At 51.5% G+C, this 24,814-nt stretch overlaps 1 protein-coding gene across 1 annotated transcript in view; it reads left to right on the top strand.

Annotated features, from left to right (window-relative positions):
- RIMBP2 (RIMS binding protein 2) overlaps nt 1-24,814 on the top strand; it is a 72,021-nt gene that overhangs the window by 36,377 nt on the left and 10,830 nt on the right. The window contains exons 5-14 of the mRNA XM_006874061.1: nt 479-555; nt 1,209-1,318; nt 4,528-5,340; nt 10,986-11,137; nt 12,369-12,794; nt 13,640-13,786; nt 16,164-16,322; nt 20,942-21,059; nt 22,447-22,631; nt 23,404-23,572. Coding sequence (XP_006874123.1) covers nt 479-555; nt 1,209-1,318; nt 4,528-5,340; nt 10,986-11,137; nt 12,369-12,794; nt 13,640-13,786; nt 16,164-16,322; nt 20,942-21,059; nt 22,447-22,631; nt 23,404-23,572 — 2,356 coding nt within the window. The remainder of the gene's footprint in view (nt 1-478; nt 556-1,208; nt 1,319-4,527; nt 5,341-10,985; nt 11,138-12,368; nt 12,795-13,639; nt 13,787-16,163; nt 16,323-20,941; nt 21,060-22,446; nt 22,632-23,403; nt 23,573-24,814) is intronic.

Here is a 24,814-nt window from a genome sequence, read left to right as displayed (position 1 = left end):
CGGGGCAGTATGAGTGGGATCTACTTATGAAAAACCATCCACTGAGAACCCTGTGGAGTACAGTTCTACTCTGATACACACGGGGCAGCATGAGTGGGATCTCCTTATGAAAAACCATCCACTGAGAACCCTGTGGGGCACAGTTCTACTCTGACACACACACGGGGCACCATGAGTGGAATCTACTTATGAAAAATCATCCACTGAGAACCCTGTGGGGCACAGTTGTACTCTGACACACACACGGGGCACCATGAGTGGGATCTACTTATGAAAAATCATCCACTGAGAACCCTGTGGGCTCAGTTCTACTCTGACCACACGGGGGTGCCATGAATCAGTGTTGAGTCGACAGAAGGTACAGATGTCGTTTTCCCCGAAGTCCCATGAGATGATGGAAGTGCATCTTGTGGATCTGTGGCATGGGCTGTGGGACATACAGATTCCATAACCCGGACATTCCCTGTATCTTTAATAGATGGATAATGAACGGAATTCCAATACCGCAAAGCAGAGATACTCCGGAAAGGTTCATCTATGTGTTGCCCGCTACAGGTAGGGATGGTGCTCCCCTCTGCACACTGCTGACCAATCATCAAAGGGGCAGTGGGGGATGCTCCTGAGCTGACGGGTCCCCATCCAGCTTGGAGGAGAAGTAAGCTTGTCAGTGGACATTAGGAGACTCCATGGTGGAGCAAATGGCAAACTCACTCAGTAGCTCAAGAGGTGCCTTGGAAAGGCTTGGTAATCTCTTTCCCAAAACTCATCTCCTGAAAACTTTGTGGAGCTCAGTTCTACTGTGAGACACATGGTGGCATCATGAGTTGGAGATGTCACCACTCAGTGGGTTTTCACATTGTCAAGGCTTAGAACAAAGATGGCTCAATTGTTTACGATTCTACCTTTGTGAAATTGATTGTGTGGGGGATTGGGAAATGTACATTGATGGAGGGCATGACGGGTGTGAGCAACATCAACATAACATTCTGAGCGTCTCAACCTGGCTCCAGATTGATCTGTCTGTTACTTCCTCATGAGTGGGCAGTGTGGCCTGGGTTTCCAGAGTGTTCCAGGGGTTCGTCAGCACCGGATGAACGCTCATGTGGGTTTGTAATGTTCAGTGGTGGGGAGAGACAGATGGCAGCCCCTGGCCCTGCCTGGGAAATGCATCCAGCATCGCTACTGATTGGCTTTATGTCTCCCTCTAGCTACAACCCCTTTGATGGGCCAAATGAAAATCCGGAAGCGGAGCTGCCGCTCACGGCAGGGAAGTACCTTTATGTGTACGGCGACATGGATGAAGATGGTTTTTACGAAGGTCTCTGCTGGGGCGTGGCTGGGGCTGGGTGGGGACTGGGCTTGGTGGCTCTGCCAGTCTCTGATTCCTAGGGTGGCCCCACTGACCTTGTGTGCTTCACAGTGAGAGGTTGTCATTTAGTCACGGCTAGACAGCAGAGTGCGGCTTCCAAATTTCAACTGCAAGAAGAATTCTGACTTGCAGACATTCTATCTTTGAATTTCAGCGGTTTCCTGAACAACTGAGAGGTCCATCTCCTCCAAAGGGGTCCGTCCCTGTCCTCTGTCTGACCGCCCCGTCTCCCTCCAGCCCCCTGCCAGCACCCATGGAGGGCTCGGTTGTGAATTCAGGTCTGGTCTAATCCTGCCTGATCCCTCACGCATGTTCTTGTTAGGTGTTGTCAGGTACTTGCCATCAGTAGACACAAGGGGTCCGTGCTTACCAGGAATAGGCACAAAGGGCTCTGCTTATCGTGAGAAAGCACAAGAGGGCCTGTGTTTACTGCAGATAAGCATAAATGAGGCCAAGCTTGCCTTGAGTCAGCCATGAGTAAGCACAAGGGGCCCCTACTTAACATGAGAAAACACAGAAGACCCTGTTTTTGTTAAGTACAAGGGGGCCTGTGTTTACCGCAAGTAAACACAAGAGAATACATGAGTACCATGAGTCAGCCACAAGTAAGCACAAGAGAGGTCATGCTTACCATGAGTCAGCCAAGTAAGCACAAGGGAGCCTGTGCTTACAATGAATTAGCCGCAAATAAGTACAAGGGGGCCCATTCTTACCACGAGTAAGTACAAGGGGGCCCATGCTTACCACGAGCAAGCACAAGGTGGCCTTATTGTAACCACAAGTAAGCATAAGAGAATACATGCTTACCATGAGTTAGCCATAAATAAGCACAAGGGGCCCATGCTTACCGTAGTCCGCCACCAATAGGGCTGGAGCTAGTGTTAGCATTAGGGTTTGGGTTGTGAAGTGCCATTGAGTCAGTTCTGACCCATAGTGACCCCGTGTACATAGAGCGAAAAGCCGCCCGTCTGGCGCCATCCTAACTGTTGCTGCTACTTCTGTGCCAGTCTGTCTCGCTGGGGGTCTTCCTCTTTTTTTGCTGACTCTCCACTTTATCAGCATGATGTCCTTTTTCAGGGACTGGTCTCTCCTGACAACGTGTCCAAAGTCTGGGAGACAAAGTCTGGCCATCTTGGCCTCTAAGAAGAATTCTGCCTGTAATTCTTGCAACACAGATTTGTTTGTTTTCTGGCAGTCCACAGTACTTGCAATATTCTTCTCCAACATCGTCATGCAAACGCACCAGTTCTTCTATGGTCTTCCTTATTTATTGTCCTATTTTCACATGGTTTTGAGGCCATTAAAATGACCGTGACTTGGGTCAAGTGGATCTTCGTCCTCAAACTGACATCTTTGCTCTTAAACACTTTGAAGCGGTCTTTGTTTTGCAGCAGATTTATATAATACAATAAAATACATCATTTGATTTCTTAACATTGATTGTGGATCCGAGCAAATTGAAGTCTTTGACAATTTCAATCTTCTCTATGTTTGTCATGATGTTATTTATTGGCCCAGTTGTAAGTATTTTCATTTCCTTTACGTTGAGATGCAATCTATACTGAAGGCTGTGGTCTTTGATCTTCATCAGTGTGTGTTTATCCTCTTGGTCTCTAGTCAGTAAGGTTGTGTCATGTGCATATCACATATTAATCTTCCTCAAAATCTGATGCCACGTTCTTCATATAATCCAGTTTTTTGGATTATTTGCTCAGAGTACAGCTTGAGTAAGTGTTGTGAAAGGACACAACCCTTACACACACCTTTCCTGATTTTGTACCATTCATGTTCTCTTGTTCTGTTTGATCGACTGCCCTGTGGTCTGTGGACAGGTTCCTCAAGAGCACAGTTGTTCCGGAATACTCATTCTCAGCAGAGTTGTCCATAGCTTGGCATGATCCACACAATAGAAAACCTTTGTATAGTCAATAAAGCACACTTAAACATCTTTCTGGTATTCTCTGAGATCCATCTCACATCAGCCATATTATCCGTCATTCCACGTCCTCTTCTGAACCCACTGAGAATTTATAGCATCTCCCTGTCAATGTATGGCTGCAACCATTTTGGAATTCTCTTCAGCAAACTTTGTTTGCTGTGATATTAATGATACTGTTCAATGATTTCCACATTCTCTTGGGTCCCCTTTATTTGGAATGGGCACAAATATGGATCTCTTCCAGTTGGTTGCCAGATTTCTTGGCATAGAAGTGTGAGCGCCTCCAGTGCTGCATCCGTTTGTGAAAACATTTCCATTTGTGTAGCCTTGTTAGGGGGCAATACCTTCAATACCATTGGTTCTTGATCCTACGCTACCTCTTGTATTGTTGGCATACTGACCATTTCTTATTCGTACCGTGCCTTTCTGTATTCCTTCCATTCTCTCTTGATGCTTCCTGCTTTGGTCAATATTTTGCCCATAGAATTCTTCAGTATTGCAATTTGGGGTTTGAATTTTTTCTTCAGTCCTTTCAGCTTGAGAAATGCTGAGTGTGTTCTTCCCTTTCGGTTTTCTAACTCCAGGTCTTTGCCCATTGCATTATAATACTTGACTTTGTCGTCTGGGGCTGATCTCTGAAATTTGCTGTTTAGCTCTTCCGTTTCATCTTTTCCCCTGATTGCTTTAACTTCTGTACCCTCAAGGCAAATTTCAGAGTCTCTTCTGACATTTGTTTTGGTCTTTTCTTTCTTTCCTGTCTTGCCAATGACCTTTTGCTGTATTCCTGTATAATGAATGTTCTTGATGTCTTCGCACATCTTCTCTGGCCTTTGGTCATTAGTGGTCATCATGTGAAATCTATTTTGCAGTAGTCTGTGAGTTCTCCTGCGTAGTGTTCACTGAGCACCTCCTATGTGCCAGGTAAGGAATCTGCCTTCCTGAGGTGCCATCTTTGTCAGGAGATTAACAAGTACACATACACAGGGGCAGATGGTGGTGAGCGCTGCGAGATTAAGCAGCATGTGTACGGAGTTCATGAGTGACTACTTGTAGTGAGGAGGGATCCTGAAGAGGTTCGGCTCTGTGGGGTAGATTGCCACAGGAAGCTGAGCAAGCCCAGTAGGTGCCTGGGACTGTTCCCTTGCCATGTGGTCCGATTTGGGAGAATTATCAGGGTCCCTGGGGTGATTGCTGGGTGATTCTACCGTCATCCCTACAGGTGAACTACTGGATGGACAGAGAGGTCTGGTGCCCTCCAACTTTGTGGACTTTGTCCAGGACAATGAGTCGCGATTGGCAACCACGCTGGGAAATGAACAGGATCAGAATTTCATCAACCGTTCCGGCATCGGCTTGGAAGGGGAGAACGTCCGGGACCTCCACTCTCCCATTCACATTGACCCCAGCGTCACGGACAATGGTGGGGGGACGCTGGACATGAACATTGATGAGATTGGAGAAGACATTGTGCCTTACCCTAGAAAAATCACCCTAATCAAACAACTCGCCAAAAGTGTCATTGTGGGCTGGGAGCCCCCAGCCATGCCCCCGGGGTGGGGGACCGTAAGCAGCTACAACATCCTGGTGGACAAGGAGACGCGGATGAATCTGACGCTGGGGAGCAGAACCAAAGCGCTCATTGAGAAGCTCAACATGGCTGCGTGCACCTACCGCATCTCTGTGCAGTGTGTGACGAGCCGGGGCAGCTCAGACGAGCTGCAGTGCACGCTGCTGGTGGGCCGGGATGTGGTGGTGGCCCCCTCCCATCTGCGGGTGGACAACATCACCCAGATCTCCGCCCAGCTCTCCTGGCTCCCCACCAACAGCAACTACAGCCACGTGATCTTCCTCAACGAAGAGGAGTTTGACATCGTCAGGGCGGCGAGGTACAAGTACCAGTTTTTAAATCTCAGACCCAACATGGCCTACAAGGTGAAGGTTCTTGCCAAGCCCCACCAGATGCCATGGCAGCTGCCCTTGGAGCAGCGGGAGAAGAAGGAGGCCTTCGTCGAATTCTCGACGCTGCCCGCAGGTGGGTTCCGCACAGAAAGAGTGCTCTCTCACCCTGGGCCTGGGGATGGGACTTGGGAGTCTAGCTTCCAAAGAGAAAGCAGAGGGAGGAAGCTGCACACCATCAACATTTGCTCATAAAACCCGGTCCAGTGACCATGCAGCTGGGAACACACAGAGAGGGTGCCGGGGGTCTTGTGCCAGAACCACATTGTTGAAAAGCATTCCTTGGCACTTGCACATTAGCTAGCAGTATATTCATCCTATAAGTTGTCATTGTTAGGTGCTGTCCAGTTGGTTCCAACTCACAGAGGCCCTGTGTACAACAGAACAAAACACTGCATGGCTCTGCACCATCCTCACACGGTTGATGAGTTCGGGCCTCGCTTTGGGGCCACTGTGTTCGTCCATCTCCCTCTTTTTTGCTCACCCTCAACTTTAGATGACCACAGTGGGACCACCCTGAGGGATGGAAATGCTGAATGTTTTGTATGTCATCTCTTTCCCGCACCCCACCCAGTGGGAGCTCACTGGAGAACATTGGATGGGCTTGTCCACTCATCTCTCAGCCTTGTTCTTTCTGATTCTTTTTTTGTTGTTTGCATTTTGGGTAAGCATATGTTAAAAGATTCATTTAAAAGCTAGAAAGTTAAATGCGGGAGATAATTTAAGCTCTGGGCACTCCTACAATCTAAATTTCAGTCTCCATCTGTTTCCTCAGCTGCAAACAGGAATGATAACAGCATGGCCCCTTCCCTTCCCTCCTTCCACACACCCTTGTGGGGAAGCTGTGGGAAGAGGTGGGATGTATGAGATGTGCCAGCCATTAGATCTTCTCACTCTCTGACTGACTGCGACCTTTTGCCCATTGCATCACGTCAGTTCTGCCTCATGGCGATCCTTTGTTGGGTTTCCGAGGCCTCATTTTTCTCCCACGAGGTGGCTGCCGATCTTGCAGTTTAGTAGTTCAGAGCTTATCCTACAGAGTCACCAGGGCTCCTCTGGAATCCTAGCGTTATTGAATGAACGCGCAGCTCCCACCTCCACCTCTGGAAACGTCTACTGCGTGCCTGTTTGCCTGTGCTGTGGACAGATGGCACCATGGTTGGAGCCTGCACGTCTGGGTGGGGACCGTCTTCTGGGAGCTGAGAAGCTTGTTTTGTTTCTCACAAATGTTTGAGATGTCACTGGTCTCTTTACGGGCCTTTCCTGACCCTGGGACATGCACACATTTCTCATGGAAATGCCTGTCCCTGCATTCTCCTTGTTGGAGTCCCCTTCTGGGATTGAGTGACTGAGACCTCCCAGGCATCCTTGGTTAGTAGCTTGATGTACAATTTATCTGTTAGGCAGTATCATTTTTTACCATGGACACAAAATCTCTCATCCAAGGTAACATGGGCATTCCAACTTGCAGTGACTTCAGTTTGTATTTAGTTGCTTTTTCCGTTGTTTGTGAGATTCACAAACTAGAATCTGACCTGGCAAATGGCCAGCCACAGGCAGGAGACCAGTGCTGTCCAAGGAGAGGAGACTGTGGAGCAAGACCTGACTGACCCACGTCCCGTCAATTCAGTGTCAGACGATGGATGGCTTTTGGTTTCCTACTTAGGAGCGAGGACATCAGTAATGGATTCTGGAGATGAAGACCCACGCTCTTCGTGGATGTTCACTGCAGGGTCTCCCAGGAGTCCCTGTACCGTGTCAGTGGTTACACGCTCAACTGTTGAAAGGTTGGTGGTTCTAGCCCACCCAACGGCATCCAGGAAGAAAGCCTTGGGTATCTAATTCCAGAAGGTCATACCTTGAAAAGCTTACAGAGTGCAGTTCTACTCGGACACTCGTGGGTTACCACGAGTGGACAACGATTCAGCAGGTTGAAGCCTGACCCTCCTGGCTTCCAAGGAGCCTGTTGCTTGATTTCTTCTAAGACCAATTTGCACATTCTTCGGTATATTTAATATTTTCACCAGCTCTGCAAGTCAAATGCACCAAAATACCCAGCTTTCGCACACATGAGAGGTGATTTATTAAAGCGTAATGAGTTTGTACTTTAATAAATCTTGTTTGGTAAAGTGGAGGGTCAAAGAGAAACAGGGAGACTGTCATCAAGATGGATTGGTACAGTGACAACAGTGTCTCAAGCTTAACAATTGTGAGGTTGGCGCAAGACTGGGCAGTATTTGGTTCTTTTGTGCATAGGATCACTATGGGTCGGAACCGACTCAGCACCTAACAACAGTGGCTTCCATGTAAATGACCTACGTGGCTACTGTAGGCTGTCCTCGGCTCTGGATCCTGGTGTACATCGAGCGGAGCGCTGCTGCTGGGGAACAGGCTGTCACTTGAGTTTGAGGAGAATTGTCAGAATGGTGCAGTGGTTGGAACCACAGGCTCTGAGGTCAGAGGGCAGGTCCTTGACCCCACGTGCTGTAGGACACGGGGCCTCAGTGTCCTCGTCTGACAGCTGGGAAAATTGTAGGAACTGCCTTGTTGTTAGGTGGTAATCACGTTGGTTCCAGCTCCTGCGCCATCCTGACAGTTGTAGCTACGTTTGACCGTCCACTTCACCAAGCACGATATCCTGCTCCAGGGACAGGTCCTTCTGATAACGTGTCCAAAGTCTGAGAGACGGAGTCTCACCATCGTGGCTTCTAAGGAGCGTTCTGGCTGCGTTTCCTCCTCGTTGGGTCTGGCAGTCCATCACACTTGCAGTGTCCTTCTCTAATCAGCTACACCGGTTCTTCTTCGTCTTTCTTCTTCATTGTCCACCTTCCACATGGGGAGTTGTCATGCTCCTGTTGTTAAGTGCCATCGAGCTGGGTCTGACTCATAGCGACCCTGTAAGAAGGGGAGGGGAACCTTTCTTTGCCAAAATTTATAACATCATTCACCCGCCATGTGGTTATCAACTTAAAAATTAGTCTTCTGTATTTGGTCAAACAGTTCATTAACTCACCCTAAGGAGTTCCGGTGGAGTCCTGGTGTGGCACTGTGTGCTAATGCGACAGACTGCAAAGCCATTTGAACTGCAAGGTCGATGGTTCAAGCACACCATTTGCCCTTCGGAAACCCTATACAGGGTCTTTATGGATCGGAACTGACTCAACAGCACTTAACAACAACAAGGCGCTCTGGTAACGTAGTGGTTATGAATCAGGCTGCAAAATCTCAGGGTCAGAAGTTTGAAACTACCAGCTGTTCCGTGAGAAAAAGATGAGGCTTTCTGCTCCCACAAAGATTAACAGCCTCGAAAACCCTGTACAGGGTCACTATGAATCGGAACCGACTCCACGGCACATAACACCAACCACCACCACCACCAATGCCTAATAAGGAGTCCTGGTGTGGCGCTGTGTGCTAATGCGTCAGGTTGCAAAGTCATTTGAACTGCAAGGTTGGTGGTTCAAGCTCACCAGCTGCTCCTTGGAAACTTTATACAGGGTCGCTATGGGTCAGAACTGACTCCACGACACAGAACCACCAACAACCAATGTGATGACTGAAGTCCTGGTGTGACTCTGGATAAAGCACTGGATTGCAAGGTTGGTTTGAACCACAAGGTCGGTGGTTCAAATTCAGCAGCCAGGCCTTAGAAACCCTATACAGGTCACTATGAGTTGGAACCGGCTCAATGGTGCTTAACAACAACAATGTGGTGGCTGGAGCTGCAGGCCAGACATCCTCCACCCTTGCTGTACGGCGTTTCCGAGGAGCGGCTGGTAGATTTGAACTGCTAACCTACAGCACTATCCCAGGTCCTCATAGCTGCCCTTGGTGGTGGTCTATGTGTGGAGTATGAGTTCTTCAGCCCTGGCTGGGCAGGGCCACTTGGTAATAGCGGATTGTTAGGGTGGAGAGCTCTGGTTATGTGGTTTCGATGGCAGTGCGGCCGCAGTGAGCGGTTCTCAGCGTGTTCCGCTCAGCTGAGCAGGGCAGCATGTGAACTCAGGACAGCTGTGGATGGTCATTGGCATGGGGCCCAGCTAAGTGAGAGCAGCAGGCGGTGATGTCGTGTGCACAGAACCAAGGCCATTGATACGAACATGTAGGAGCCCTGCTAGCATAGTGGGTTACGAATTGAGCTGCGAACCACAAGGTCAGCAGTTCGTATCTACCAGCTCTTTCTCAGGAGAAAGATAAGGCTTTCTGCTCCCATAAAGATTGACAGCCTTGGAAAGCCTGTATGGGGTCACTGTGAGCTATGAGTCAGAAAGGACTCCGTGCCACACCATCACCATATGCGCAAGTCGAGATACTGATAGTTTTGTGGTCAAATTCTCACCTTCTCCATGGAAGAACTCGTTTCGACTTCCAGCTGGGGTCTCTCATGGGTAGTGACCCGCCCCCAGCCCATCTGTCGGTGGCGGCTGGTGTGTAGCTGTGATTCTGTACAGCTTTCGGTGGACAGTCCTGAGGAAGACGACTATGAAGAAACGCTTGGCAGTCTACCTCAGAAAATCGGGGACGAAAACCCGTAAGGAACACAGTGGTACAGCCCACAACTCGTAGAGATGGCGCAAAACGCGCCAGTGGTTTTTTCATTGCACCATGATTTGGGGACAACTTGATGTCAGCTAACACAAACATGCAAGTAGAGGACAGTAGGAGGTGTGTACCGTGCCCATGCCCCCAAATCTGACCATTCCCCTCAGGGACACCTGAAAGAACAAGAACCAAGCAAATGCGGATGTTCCGGGTCTGCAGAAATGGCACTACCAGATGTGTCTCATTTCCATCACCGTGTGGAACCAGGGCGCTATGTGGACTGGGACACCAGCAAAGATGTAGGGAGGGTGTCCCCCCTGCCAGCACAAAGAGTCGACCTCTGAAATTTAGCTGTGTTTGAACCAAGTTTGGGGCAGGTTCACCTTATAATGATCTCTCCATTGATTGTCCATCTCTGAGACCGCCTGCCCTTCACCTCAGGGACCGAGTGGGGTTGCAGAAAGCAGGTGTTCATTGTGCACCAGCAAACCCTGTGCCTTCCCTGGGCTTTCACTGCTTGGGGGGGCAGAGCCAGTACAGGTTTCAGCTGGATCTTCCTTCTCAAGAATGATGACACCTGACCACCTCTGGTCCTTGGCAGTGACTGACTTGCTGGAGCTATTTCCCTGAGGGGGGACGTAGTGACCAACCTGCTGGGCAGACCGTGGAAGCATGTCACATCCAGGAGGTGACACCAGTCCTTGGGCAACAACTGTCTCCAAGGAGAGTGACTGCCACTGCCCCTCAGTTACGAGAAGGCTACTTGTGCTTGAGGAGGGTCAGACCAGAGAACCTGGGGCCCGTCCTAGAGGCACACAGTACAGGAAATGGCCATCAGGAAAGGCAGACCATAGCGGGATGGATGATGGGATGGTAGGGGAAGGGGTGAGGAAGAGAGAGAGATGGAGACACTGACAGCCAGGGAGAGAGAGACACAAAGGAGGCCCACCTTTCCTCTGCCAGACTCTAGGTGTCCTTGTGAGCTCAGAGAGCTGGTGTACCTTTGCAGCAGAAGGTGAACCCCTGAAGACACGCTCACACATCACCCCCTGCCGTCCTACCCTCTTTCTCAGCACCGTTAACTGTGAACCCGTGTAGACGGTGGTCAGGCAGAGCTCTGGTCACCTGCTTCCCGTCACTGCCAAAGGGAAGTGACCACGTCTGTCCCTGTCCCTCCAGGTCCTCCGGCTCCCCCACAGGATGTCACTGTGCAGGCTGGAGCCACCCCAGCCACTGTCCAGGTCTCCTGGAGACCCCCTGCCCTGACGTCCACTGGGCTGTCCAATGGGGCTAACGTGACGGGCTACGGCGTATACGCACGAGGGCAGAGGGTGAGTCTGTAGTGGTTGCCATGTGCTCATCCCATGGGCTGGGCCCTGAGGCCCCTCACTGAATAGGAACTCGCTGAGGAGGTGGGAGGTGTGATAAACATTCTCTTTTCAAGGAATCCCCTCCCATGCAGACACACACGCACAGCAAAACACTAGACCAGCTGCCTGGGAGTCCCCTCTGACACTACCACATGTGTCAGAACGTGCTCTGTGGGTCTTCACGGGCTGGGGTTTTGGAAGTGGGTTGCCAGGTCTTTCTTCTGAGGTACCTCTGTGGACTCAGAGTACCATACAGGTGTAAAACCACATTGTGTTGAACATTTGAGCTCTGTGCTCTTGATGTCATTATACACACGTCAAAGTAAAAACAAAAACAAAAGCCCCTTGCCAGAGAGTGGCTCCCGACTCACACCAATCCCTCAGGATTTAGGGTTACCAAGGCTATAAATCTGTATGGGAACAGGCTGCCACATCTTTATCTCGCAGAGTACCTGATAGGTTCGAACTGCTGACCTTTCACTTAGCAACGGAGCGTTCAAACAGTGCGCCACCAGCACTCCTTTACGAAACCCCAAAGTCACCCTTTCTTAGAATTCAGAGCTTCTAAAGTTAGTGCTACTCTGACCCAGGGAAGACCGGAGTGATAAAATTGATATTATGGTTTTGAAAAACCGAAACCAAAACATTCCCCAACGAATGGATTCTGACTCCGGGAAAGCTGAGCTCCATAGGGTTTCCAGTGGCAGATTTTTCAGAATGGGTTTCAGGACCCTTCCTCTGAGATGCCTCTGGGTAAATGTGAAGTTCCCACCTTTTGGTTAGCAGCTGACCATTCACTGTTTGCACTGCACGGGGGGACGGGGTCTTCCCTGAAAAGGATCCTCTTGTATGTACTAACATGACATCAAATGCACTAATCTTACGTGTTCCACTCAATGCATTTTTCCATGTGTGTGGTGGTTTACCCAGCCTCAGGTGCTTCGGAAGAAAGGGCTGGTGATCAACTTCCAAGCAACCAGTCACTGAGAACGGTGTGGAGTAGCTGTACTCTGACACACACGGGGTCAACTCCACGATCTCTGGGTTAGGTGGTCTTCGTAGACCCCGCGACCGGCCGAGGTGTTCCTGGTCTGAAACCACACTCTTCTGTCCCCTGCCCCCTGAGAGGTGGGTGAATGTTTCTGGACCGGGCTGTGTGGGTGGTGACCGTCCCTCTGTGGTTTGTATGCAGGTGGCTGAGGTCATCTTCCCCACGGCGGACGGCACGGCAGTGGAGCTGGTGCGGTTGCGCAGTTTGGAAGCCCGGGCAGTGAGCGTGCGGACCCTCTCGGCCCAGGGCGAGTCCGTGGACTCCTCAGCTGCTGCCATAGCCCCCGACCTCCTGGTGCCTCCAGCCCCCCACCCCAGGACTGCGTCCCCACCGAAGCCATCCGCAAGTGCCGGTGTCCCCGAAACCAAAGACGCACCCCCAGGCCGGGCGTCGGCCCCCGCGCATGGACACCTGCTGGAGCCCCCCAGTCCTCAGGGCCCCGGGCCCGGGCGCCGCTCGCCCTCGCCCAGCCGTATCCTCCCACAGCCACAGGGGGCGCCCGTCTCCAGCACTGTCGCCAAGGCCATGGCCCGCGAGGCTGCGCAGAGGGTGGCCGAGAGCAGCAGGGTAAGGCCGAGCCCCTCGGATGAGGGGGTCAGCAGGGTCCAGCCATGGGGCAGCAGCCCAAGCCCACCTGGAGCCGGCTCCTTTGGTCTCTGGAGGCAGGGCACCGGGTTTATCCATCCAGCAGCCCCCATCGATCGGCGTGAGTCTCGTATAAGATGCGTGGATGTTCTGGGAAGATGCTCCCAAGAAACCAGGGCGAGTCGCATGGTTTAGGGAGCAGTTGGGATTTGCCTGGGGACCTGCCTCCTTGTACCAGCCAGATGTGTGCTTGTTCCCACCAGAATGTGTGTGCATACATGTGTACATGGCTTGTCTGCGTATGTGTGCAGTTGTGTGTGTGTAAATAGTACATGGTTGTCTGTGCATGGATGTGTGTACGACTGTACGTGTATGTGTGTGCGTAGACAGGCATGTGTGTATATGTAAGTATGTATGGATGCTCATGTTGTTTCTGTGTGTGCAGCCCCAGGACTGGTCCCACGGACTCTCGGGCTGCTGGCTCCCAGGATCCCCTTTGGGGCTGTGTTGGGGAATAGCACTCTAAGATCTCATGTTCCTGGGAAGCCTTCAGTGATAGAACTGGAGTCAGGGAAGGGTGAGCCGTGGAGGGCCAGGAGGCAGGCTTCAGTGGAGCCCAGGGCTCACCTCTCCAAGGTCAGAGAGGACGTGGGGAGGGGCAGATGAGGAAAGTTGGAGTGGGGTGGGCCGGGTTATGATGCTGCTCTGAGGAGTTTGGGGGTGTCCGGGAGTGTGGGGTCCCATGTGGGTTTGGGTGCTCCAGCTGTCTGCAGATCCTTCTCTGCTGTGGGCTCCAGCTCACCGTCTGTTCCCTTCTCCCTCCCAAGTTAGAGAAAAGGAGTGTGTTTCCGGAGCGGAGCAGCACGGGGCAGTACGTGAAGTCCGATGAGGAGGACAGTTACTGCTCCCCAGACATCAAGCGGAGAGGCACGTCCGTGGAAGATTTCCTCAAAGGCTCTGAGCTTGGGAAGCAGGTGAGTGGGCACAGCCTGGCTCCGCTGTTGGTTGCTGTGGTTGCACCACCAGAGGAACTTCCCAGACTCCTCCAGTCATCCCTTCCTCTCTCTCCTCGAGAGAGATTAAAATGATCTTCAGAAATGCAGCGTTTGTACCACCGATGGTTGTTTCCCCATGCCGCAGGATGTCTGAGGAGGTGCTCAGGCCTCTGTCTCTTCCGTTCTCTTGTTTCGTTCATGGCTGTAGAACGGCAGCATGTCTCCAGTAATCACACTCAGATGACAGAGGGGGCAGAAAGAGGGGTTTTCTCCTCAGACACTTTCCTGGGAACTCGGTGGGACTTGTCCTTACACCTCACCAGGCAGGCCAGGGTCCCCTGGCTGTTGGTAAGAGTAAGCTCCCTGAGCCTGGCTTCTCAAGGATGCCCTGGTCCCCTGGGGCATCCAGCTGTTGAAGCAGAATTGGCATTCTGCTCATACAGGAAAAGGGTAGTTTTCTGCTGGGTGGCACCAACTTTATAAGGTTTTGTGAGTATTTCTCAGACGTGAAACAGCTAACTGGCTTACTGAAAGCCTTAGTAAGTGAAAACTATTGCTTGTCCACACAGGGAAGGCGAGGCACACAGAGTGAATGATTCTTGTTCCCGTCACACAATTGGTTTCCTGACAGAGCCCGGATGGATTAAAACCTGGCTCCAGGGAGTACCGTATATAATGAGCCATGTCAACCATGAGCCATGTCAACAATGTGCACACGCCAAGGACACTAAATGCAGGGAGTTGCCTGGTTTGCAAAGACCCATATAACACGCACATTATTTGTGTTAAAGCACAGTATCTCTTTTGGGGGACCCTTTCGCTGTGCTGTAATTCCACTACACACTCGAGCAAACACTGCACGCACTGACGTTTCCCTCAGTGCTTACCAGTAGAGCCAGGGCTGGGACACCAGTTTGCTGAGTGACTGAGTGTGGGACTGCCTCACTGGCAGCTCTCCATCCCAGCGCAAATACTGTCGGCTTTCCTTCCTTTCCAGGGCTCTTTGGAGGACTGACCTTACGTATCTGGTTTACGTACAGGATCTGGCTTCCCTAGGTTTGAGGGAAACGGGACAGTGTTCTTACAGGGCACACTTACCCATGTGCCTTGTGGGAAGCCTTCCAGTCTGATCTTTGTTCATTCATTTGAAGCCAGATTGGCTTTTTACTTGGGGCATAGTTGAAAGAATTAGATCTGAGGCAGCTCACATTCTTGTGTTCAAATGCTAACGCAGCAAATTGCTCACGCTGAGAAGGTGCCCGGACACCTCTTTAAGGCCAGTTGAGCTGGAACGTTCTGCCTGTGCCTTAGCCTCAGCACAAATGGAATTGCTTACACATCTTCGTGGAGATTAGTTATTGAAACAGGCATATATATATATTTTTTATAAACGTGTCACAGAACGCTCTTAAATACATTTGTCTTGTCACCCACCAGCACAGTAAACTGCTGCGAATCAGTGGCAAACTCTCTGTGCCAGTGTGCTGTATTCACAGACCTGGGCTTCCTAGGGTGTGTCGTTTGCTTTGCTGGATGGAACTTAGGTTTAAACCTGTGAGTCAGCAGTGGTACGGAATCTTATCTGTAAGGGAAAGAAACATGGCAGCTGAGTTGAAATTGCATCCTTGTCGCCAGAGTCTTGAGATCATTGGACACAGTGTTTGGGGCATGCTAACCTCAGATACTCAGTAGGCTATGTGTGTTTCAAAGTTTGGATGCTGTCGAATATGTTTTTAAAGTTAAAAACCGTTTTCTGTTAAATATTCTGTGTTGTCCCCAGCCCCTTTCCTGGCTCCATAGTGTTTGCATGATGGCTGTGGTCGAGTCTGGCACAGAGCAAACACAGTCTGCCTAAGGATTGGCAAGTCCACTTCCCACCATCCCTAGATTGACACTGGATTGAGCGTACACATTTACTGCACCCCTGGCCCCAACTGTCTTCTAAGTTGTCTTCTGACTTGAGCCTTTTATCCGGTCAGTAAGTTGGAGTGATACCCAGAAAAGGAACTTTTTGCCCATGCATCTTAGAAACCCCTGTGGATTATCTGTCCAAGGGTTTCTCTGCCTCTCTGCATGTGGCTGCGAGCTGCAGAGACCAGTGCGGGGTCCCATCTCCACCGTCCTGACTCACGGTGTGGCTGGCAGGAGTGTGCCCTAGGCCTACGCTTCATTTCCTCATCTCAGAGATGAGCGGCACACACACACAAATACACAGACACTTCTCTGGGGGGCTTGAGCTCCAAGTGTTAGCAAAGCAGGAAAAGAGGTGAGGAGAAGCGTGGGAATTTCCCAGCGTGCCGGAGCAGCTGTGTGGTGTGGCGGTGTTTTGGGTCAGCGTCCCCTTTTCTGGTCCCAGCCCCATTGTTACCATGGAGAAGAGTATCACACTGAGAGCAGCCGTGGGTCCGACCTCTCAGACATCATTGAGGAGGATGAGGAGGAGTTATACTCGGAAATGCAGCTGGAAGACGGGGGAAGGAGGCGGCCCAGTGGCACATCCCACAACGCCCTCAAGGTCAGTGGCCACGCTCTCCTTGTGTCTTTGCTGGGCTGTTCACATGGACATATTAGCTTCCTCCTCACCACTGAATTTGCATTCAGCAGTTACCTGGGTGGAATTTGGGGAAGTTTTTGTGGTACCTGCAGGGGGACACACACAGGACCATACTGGGAGTTAGATCAGAAGGACTAAAGACGATTCCACTGACACTTAGTGCTCACCCACAGGAGAACCTACACCCAGTAGGACACTTGTCAGCATCTGAGGCACAATTGGCAGCGTGAGAATTGTGAGGCCAGCTGGGACACTGACTACACAGCTTTCCTTGGGCTCCCGATAAGGGCTGTGCTTAGTGAGTGGGCATCAGAGAGGGGCAAAGAGGGAGGGGAGAGAGAGGATGGTGATGTCAGAATAGGAGGCTGGCCTTCCTTTCTGTTTTGGGACTGGCTTTCCTTTGGGATGGGCCCAGCTACACTAGCCCTCTGTGGCTGGGGTCTCCAGTGACCTTCTCAGACCACCGTCCCCCCCAGAGACCCACATGTCCTCTCCTCTGAGCAGCAGGCATCTATGACGGATGAGACTGGGGATTACGGTGGTGGGTATTCAGTTGGAGACCACCATCGAGCTCAGCTAGGGTTCCTTTGGGGCCTCTTCTGCCACCACGGCTGTTGGTCAGCAGTGTGCCCTAGTTCCTATATTTATCTGCTCACTGGGCAGTCTGAGCAGGTCATTCTCTAGGGCTGGGCAGGGGGCTAGCAGGGACAGGATGCAATGGTGTCCACTTGCAGCAGCTCATCGAGCTGGGCCCCAGAGAGGACCTGGGAGGAGAAAAGCCTTCAGGAGCAAACTCCCATGGCATCAAGCACTTTGCTGTTGTATCTCTTCAAAGCCACAGTCATGATTTTCAATGGTGAACAGAAGGTAGCGTCCAGACCTGGCTGCTAACCCGACATTTCCTGGATAGACTGAGTAGCTCATGCTCTCCCTCCAGAGCACTGCCACCAAGGAACATGCCCTGTCCCTTTGCAAGCCCTGCATGGTGGCAGCTCCCACTGGCTCCCCCACTAGCTCCAGAAGGGGCATCAGCCGGATTCATAGCAGCGTTTTGGGGGTGGGCCGAGTGGGCCAGTGTGTACATGTTAGAAGCCCACAGTGTCTCCTCCTTGTTGAGGGTGGTGGTGGGATGCAGTGTCATTACCCTTGTTTAGCAAAGAACCGTGAATTTGCACCCGTCGTCGGGAGTGCAGGCACATTATCAAGGAAGGCACACAGGAAGTCCCGGGCCATACACTGTCTACATGTAGGTACATGTCTCCATGTTCCTTTCATGGCTTCTCCTGGCTTCTCCGTATGATCACGAGACCTGGCTGTCCTGGGGACTCACGTGTCCCCCTGGGGCTGAGCAGAGTTCCCACCTCCTCCTCCTTCTCTGTGGTATTGGGTGACAGTCCCCAGGATACACGCTCTGGATGTCACATTAGCACATGAGCCCTGTGCTCTGGGGGTGAGGGAGCTGGGACATATAGCGAGGGGGGGGGTCCTTCAGGGTGAGGTCCAAGGAGCTGCCTGTGGAAACACTACTTACATACCCATGAAGTATCAACTCTGGGAGCATTTGTCCACAGGACTGTGTGGTCAGCTCTGTGCCAGGCACCAGAGACCAAGGGTTCCTGTCCTCGGACCGCACAGACGGATGGACATTGCCTTTGCAAAACTGCCAAAGCCCCTCCACGCAAATGCTGTTCTAGGAGCTGGGGATGGGGCCTAGGATGGGCTCATGGGCTGGCTGGCTGGCTGGCTGCGGGGAGGGCAGCAAGCCAGGGAGGAAGGTGGTACCTGAGGAAGGGGTAGGGGTCCCGGGCCTAGAAGTCAAGAGGCAGAGGAGAGCCCGGTGAGGCAGAGCATGGGGTGGGTCACTGTCCACCCCGCTTGGTCCTGACTGGGCCACCGTTGATGGAACACACGTGTCCTGGTCATCGTGAGGCCTCCGGCCTGCGTGTCCCTGGGCGAGGCCGGCTGCCGCCTCTGCTCGCTGTCCTGCATGACGGTCCTCCAGCCCACCAGTGATGCCTTCTGTTTCCATTCCAGAGCACGGCCTCAGCCCTGCTGCGAAGCCTGCTTTCTGCCCATGGCCTCCAACACTAATTCTGTGTTCTCTCTCCTTCCCTCTGCCCCCACGTTTCCTTGGGACCCCGCACTGTCTGCCCCACACCTGTTGGGTAACATGCCACCCTGAAGGAGGGGTCTAAGGTTAGGAGTCCTGAAGGTGGCTTCTGGGAGCAGCCCGAGGCCCCCCACCCGGCCCACCGCAGTAAGAGGCTGTTCAGCATCCCGGAGGCGTCCGAGGAGGATTGCGAGCTCGGGGAGTTTCTGCATAAACGAGGTGGAGGGTGCACCCCCCGAGCCAGGGCGCCCCCACCCGCCCCCCGGGGCACCTGGCTCCCCAGCAAGCATAGGGCACCCCACGCCGCCGAGGACTTCCTTCTGGAAGACAGGGGCTGTCGGTTCATCCGTTCGGCCAGCCGAAGCCCGGACAGCGGTCTGGACTGTGGCAGTGAAGAGGAAGAGCTGCGTTTCAGCTTCCGAAACCCTGCCTCTGTGTGCGGCCCAGGCCCCGGACCCTGTCCCTGCCGCAGGAACCTCAGGCCCTTGCTGGCCCGGCGGCGGACGCTGACGCGCCAGAGCAGCATCGAAGAAGACTTTGGGGACCAAGTGGACCCCAGCGAAGGCATCCGGACTGATGGAGTCCAGCCCCGCCCAGAGAAATCGGGCCCCAGGAAGTATGACTGGGAGGAGTCAATGGATCACGAAGATTTCCGGGATGTTTGGAAAAGCATAAACATGTCCGGCCGTAGGGCCAGTACCCACCATGCCAAGCCACCTCCCCGAGTGGCAGACAGTCCTTTGGTGTGTTGAAGTAACCTTGCTCTCACATCTGCTTGCCGACCTAGCCCCCTTCTTCCATTCTTTTCTTTCTTTCTTTCTGGGGTCCATTCCTGAGGGACCTCCCTGCTGGCCCCCTTTCTTTTCCCTCATGCATTTTTGATTTCTTCAATCCTGTTGCTTCATAATTGTTTAACCATGCTGGAGACCTCTTTACTTTGCTTTAGAATAATGATTTTTCCCCACAGAATCAATGATGATATGGCTGCTTTGATTAAAGGACAACTGAATCTAAATTTTAATTAAGGGTTAGCTGAACTGCGATTATTCCAGAGTTTAGCAACATATATGCTAACTAGTTTCCCAAAACCGATCCTTGGAGACTAAGTTATTACTGGTAGCATTCAGAGAGCTCAGTGGCTCTGTAGTGGAGACACCAAAGTAGGTGGTTCTAGCCCCCTCGTTGCTCCTTGGGAGAAAGATGGAGCTTTCAGCACTTGCAGAGATTTAAAGCCTCGGATACCTACACAGGGTCACTATGAATCAAATCTAACTGTACTGCACTTAGCAGTGTTGCTATCGAAGGTTTTGTTATAATTCTTAATTCGGGCTTTAATCCTTAACTTGAAAGAAACATGACAAGCAATTACTGAATGACGTTCCTTCCAAAGTTGTCCTCACTCTTCCCCAAACCCCATTGTTTTCTCTCCCTCTAAGAAACTCTGGTAGCGTAGTGGTTACGAATCCAGCTGTGAACCTCAAGGTCAGCAGTTTGAAACTACCAGATGTTCCATGGGAGAAAATGAGGCTTTCTGCTTCCATAAAGATTTACAGCCTCAGAAACCCTGTTCAGGGTCACTATGAGTCGGAACCGACTCCACGGCACCACCAATGTTTCCAGAAGGAATATTTCATCCTGAGTCTTTGGAGATGGCTCTGGGTGTGTCCTGCTCTGTTGTCTGGCCTGTTTCTCTCAAGAACCGGGACCTCCCCCGACGCTGCACTTGTCCCTGCGCTGTGTCCTTTTATAGAACATTTGCTGCGACTTATCCCTAACATGCAGACAAGTGGCACCGTGGCCCTCTTCTGTTGGAGCTCCTGGAGTTGTGGCCACAAGAGGGCGCCAACCATGACCAAGGGTTCCCGGGCCCACAGTCTTGTGCTGGGATCCCCTTTTGCATTGTCCACCCCCAAATTGATGGGTCCCTCCCATAGACTAACGGGGTCCAGTAAGCTGCAGGTCTTGTTTTGATATCTCTAGATCTTTGGGCCTTTATTTGAGTCAGACTTACCTCAGAAAGGAGAGTCAGTCAAGAGCCTGAAGGTCCAGTTGGTGTCTTCAGCTGAGGGTCAAGGAGCAGCTGTGGCTTTTAAAGGCGATTGTCCAGCACAACGGTCTCCTTTTGAGTCCACGTTAGCCTCATTCATGTATGGCTTTGATCCAAGCAGGACGTTTGGACAGGCAGCATTTTTTGTGTTGCGTGGAGCCGAGGGAAGGGCTGGATTGGAACCAGAGAGTTGGTGTCAGCAGTAGTAACGGCAGCGCAGCAAATGCCGCCCCCACTCTAGAAAACAGGGTGCCGGGTGAACAGCGGTCTCCTCTTCCAGGCCCTTCAGCTAACCCTTCAGTTAAAAGCTAGGTTTAGTTGCCTTTAAAGCTTCTGCTTCAACCTTCAGTTGACTTTGCTAGTGCCCTCCAGCTCCCCCAAGGGTGGTGACTTACACCTCTGTTTGTCCGGTTTTCTCTTTAGATTTTAGGGAACCTGGTATCAGCTGGACGGGCTGAGAGGGCCGATCACATGGGTTCGAGGTTTCCTCACGGCAGTGCTGGCCCGCCGAGGTCCCGGCCAATGGTGGTCCCTTCCATGGGTGAGTGGTTTCGGTGGTTTTCCTCCCAGAGCACAGTGGCTGCCGAGTCTAGGCCTTCATCCAAACTTTAACAGACAGTTCTTGGGAATAACAGAGGCTTTGCAAACAAGGCAGCGAAGATGGCGCACCCAGATCAACGGAACTGACCTGAAAGTACTTTGAAAAGATCCCTGGTGGTTAATGTCAGTGGGTGAAGACAGTGTACTACTCGGTAGAGGCATGGGCACTATGTGAATTGTTAAGGGGCTATGCTGTGCGTACTAAGAAGAGCTATTCTTTCTAAGAGGCAAGTTGGGTCCCCACTGGTGTCTCCCAGTACTGAGAAGGAAAATCTACAGAAACTAAAAATTGTGGGGCTACAACTTGCCCAACCCCATGGACTTAGAGGGAAGTCTGTCTACCACCGAAGCCTTGCCAGGGTGACCCAGCCACAAATGGCAACTTACTGGCATGTGTCTTAATTTTAGTAAGATATTTGTTAGATTTGTAGAAAAGTATTTATTACTAACACATCAACAAACAAGTCTCTTACTAATGTAACTCAAAACAAAAACTCAAATCCATTGTTGAGTTGATCCGAGTCATGGACAGCGTATAGGATAGAGAAGAGCTACCTTAGAGGGTCTGAAGCTGTAATTTTTGTAGGAACAGACGACCCCATCTTTCTCCTTGGAGTGACTGCTGGGTTTCAACAGGCAACCTTGGGGTTAGCAGCTGGACTCCTTGTAATTTATCTACGAGTCCAGATGCGGTGCTGCAGGATAAGCATTGGACTGTTCACCACAAGGTTGGTGGTTCAAACCCTATACAGGGTCCCTGTGAGTTAGAACCGGCTCAGTACCACTCAGCAACAGGCACCCTAACAAGATTATGACTTTAAAAGAGCAGGTAAACGGTTCACCTTCAGTGGAAGCCTCGCCATCCCAGCTTCCCTTCCGTTGGTGAGCACCAGATGTTTTGACTGGGCTGTTTCCCACCGACCTCTGCTGCTATTTTGAGCACTTCTCACTTGCCTCCATGAGTCTGCCAGGAAATCATTGACATCTAGAACATTTTTGTCAATACCCAAGGTATCTATCTAGCAAAGTGAGCAGGTTGGCCCGCTGTATCCAATTTTGACTCCTATCAAATGGATCTTAAATACAAAGGGCCTTTAAAGAGTTAGTGGGGAAGCTGCATGTTCAGTTTCATTTTCCCTTGAACTTTGTGAAACCCCCTTGTATTCGATGTGCCCTAAATTTATTTCACGACTGAAAAGTAGCCCTCACATCCCCAGGCCACCTGCAAATCCCCGCTGCGTCCACGTGGGACATGCCCGATTCGGTCATTTCCCACTGATCACACACAGTGGACTCACTGACGCTGGGGTTTTCTCTCTTCCCCCTAGACGACTACGGAGGCCGAGACAGGCTCTCACCAGACTTCTACGAAGAGTCAGAGACGGATCCCGGCGCCGACGAGCTCTCGACCCGCATCTTTGTGGCTCTCTTCGACTATGACCCACTCACCATGTCCCCTAACCCAGATGCTGCGGAAGAGGAGCTCCCTTTTAAAGAAGGACAGATCATCAAGGTGAGTGGGGAGGGGGGCTCTCGGTAGATCACCGGGGGTAGGGGACAGTGGAGGCTTGGTTGTGTGGCTCTGGGGAAGGATGGCAGAAACCCAGAAGACACCGGGACACCTCTGCCTACAGTCTATGGGACACACACCAGGCACTAGGGCAATGTGGGCCCCCTCGGAGTGACTCCAGCGTGCGCTTCATCCGCGGGGCGGAAACAGTGCCACTGCAGGGTAGTGTGTACACGTGTGCTCGGGTAAAAAAACAAAAACAAAAACACACACACACACACACGTGTTCTAGAAACTTCCTGTGCTGCAAGAAGCATACCAGCCTGTCCGAGTCTGACCACGAGAAGTTACCTCCAGTGAAAGGCTTGGGTACTTATGCAGTGTCCGGATGGATCCTGGTGCCCGCTTGTGGTCAGCCGTGATGCCCAGCAGCAGAGCGCGGCAGGAGGGTCAGCAATAGTAACCACACCGCCCCCTGGCCAGGGGCTGCTGCTGCTGGCGACCCCTAGAGGGCTCTGCGTGAACCACGCACCCCGTGTCAGTGGCCATCTTCCACGGGGCGCTATGTTGTTAACTAAGGAGTTGATTTCCTGTGGCAGCATGGAGCGGGTGGGGTGGGGGGGCCTTATCTTCGTCCTCCCCACCCTGGAGGATGTATCACAGAGATCACGTATACACTACCTTGCAGGTGCCCTCCAAGAACACCTGCAGCGTGCAGCCCCAACTCAGTCCTGGGGAACAGCAGCTGGGGATGACGCTGTTTCGGTGCTTCTAGGTTTACGGTGATAAAGACGCGGATGGATTTTATCGCGGGGAGACCTGTGCCCGCCTCGGCCTCATTCCTTGTAACATGGTCTCAGAGATCCAAGCAGATGACGAAGAGATGATGGGTCAGCTTCTGAGACAGGGCTTTCTCCCTCTCAATACCCCTGTGGAGAAAATAGGTAAGGAGGGCTCTGCCCAGGCATTCCCCAGCACAGGTGAGTCTGAAAATCGGCTGTCGCTTTTCCATGACGAAACACACTCTCCAACCCAAGGCTTCCCGGACACTCAGCCATTCTTACAGGAGATGGAGCACAGCCTTACTGGCTAAATCTGTGCTCTCTGGAAACGAAATGCTGTTTCTGTTCATGTGATCAGAATACTGGGCAAACAGCAGCAGCCTCGTGTGACGTTTGAAAGAACATGTTTAAAACATGCTTCCATGTTTTAAACATCAGAAACAATATACATTGAATGCCATCCATATTTAAAGTTTTGACCTTTCTAAACATGCTTTATTGTGGTGAAAATACAAACATCAAAACGTGCACCACCACCATCATTTACAGTTCAGTGGTGGTTCGCTATCCTTTTGTAAAATACCCCGGGCTTTGTAGCAAGAGCTCCTGCCTTCCTCCTGCTCTGTACCCCCCGAGTCATCATTAGCTTCTATAGGTTTATGAGATCACACAGTACTTCTCTTGTGACTGATTCACTTGGGTTCACTAAGACGCTTCTCTTTACGGGCTGCATTACTCCCCTGTGCCTGGACCACATTTGGTTTATCCATCATCTGCTGATGGCATTTTGGTATCTCTGCCCTCTGGCTGTTATGTGCTGACGTGAACACTGGGGCCCAGGTTTTAGTTTCCACCTCCATGTCTTCTGGGCGTGCACCTGGGACTGCTGGGTTATATGGTCGTTTTATGGTCAACTTTTTGAGGAATTGCCACAGTGTCTTCACCACAGCTGTACCATTTTGCATTCTCAACTGCCATGGATGAGTGAGCGTCCCTGTCCCTGCCCGTCCCGGGTGCTTGTTTTCATGTTTCCTGATCACTGCTCTTCTCATGGGGGTGAGTGGTGTCGCCTAATATAGATAGGGTCCCTGGAAGTTGGTATCAACTTAATGTTGTAGTAGTTTTATATCTATTATTTAGGCCCTTATCTGACATATGGTTAATGAAAATTTCCCCCGAGTCCATAGGTGTTTTTTTCCCCACTTGGTTGATAAAAGTCCTTTTCTGTGCAAAGTAATTATGAAGTCTCACTTACCTATTTTGCCTTGCTGCTCAAGAGTTTCTCAGGCTAGATAATCATTAAACACTAGGTCCCTCGCCTTTCCGTCCCTCCCCTCTCACCCCCCTCCCCACATCCCAGCAACCATCAAAGAATCTCCCCACCCCGCTTTAGTATGGATTCTT

This window comes from Chrysochloris asiatica, unplaced genomic scaffold (assembly GCF_000296735.1).
Source record: "Chrysochloris asiatica unplaced genomic scaffold, ChrAsi1.0 scaffold00261, whole genome shotgun sequence".
Taxonomy (NCBI): Eukaryota; Metazoa; Chordata; class Mammalia; order Afrosoricida; family Chrysochloridae; genus Chrysochloris; species Chrysochloris asiatica.
This window is presented reverse-complemented; position numbering and strand designations above follow the sequence as displayed.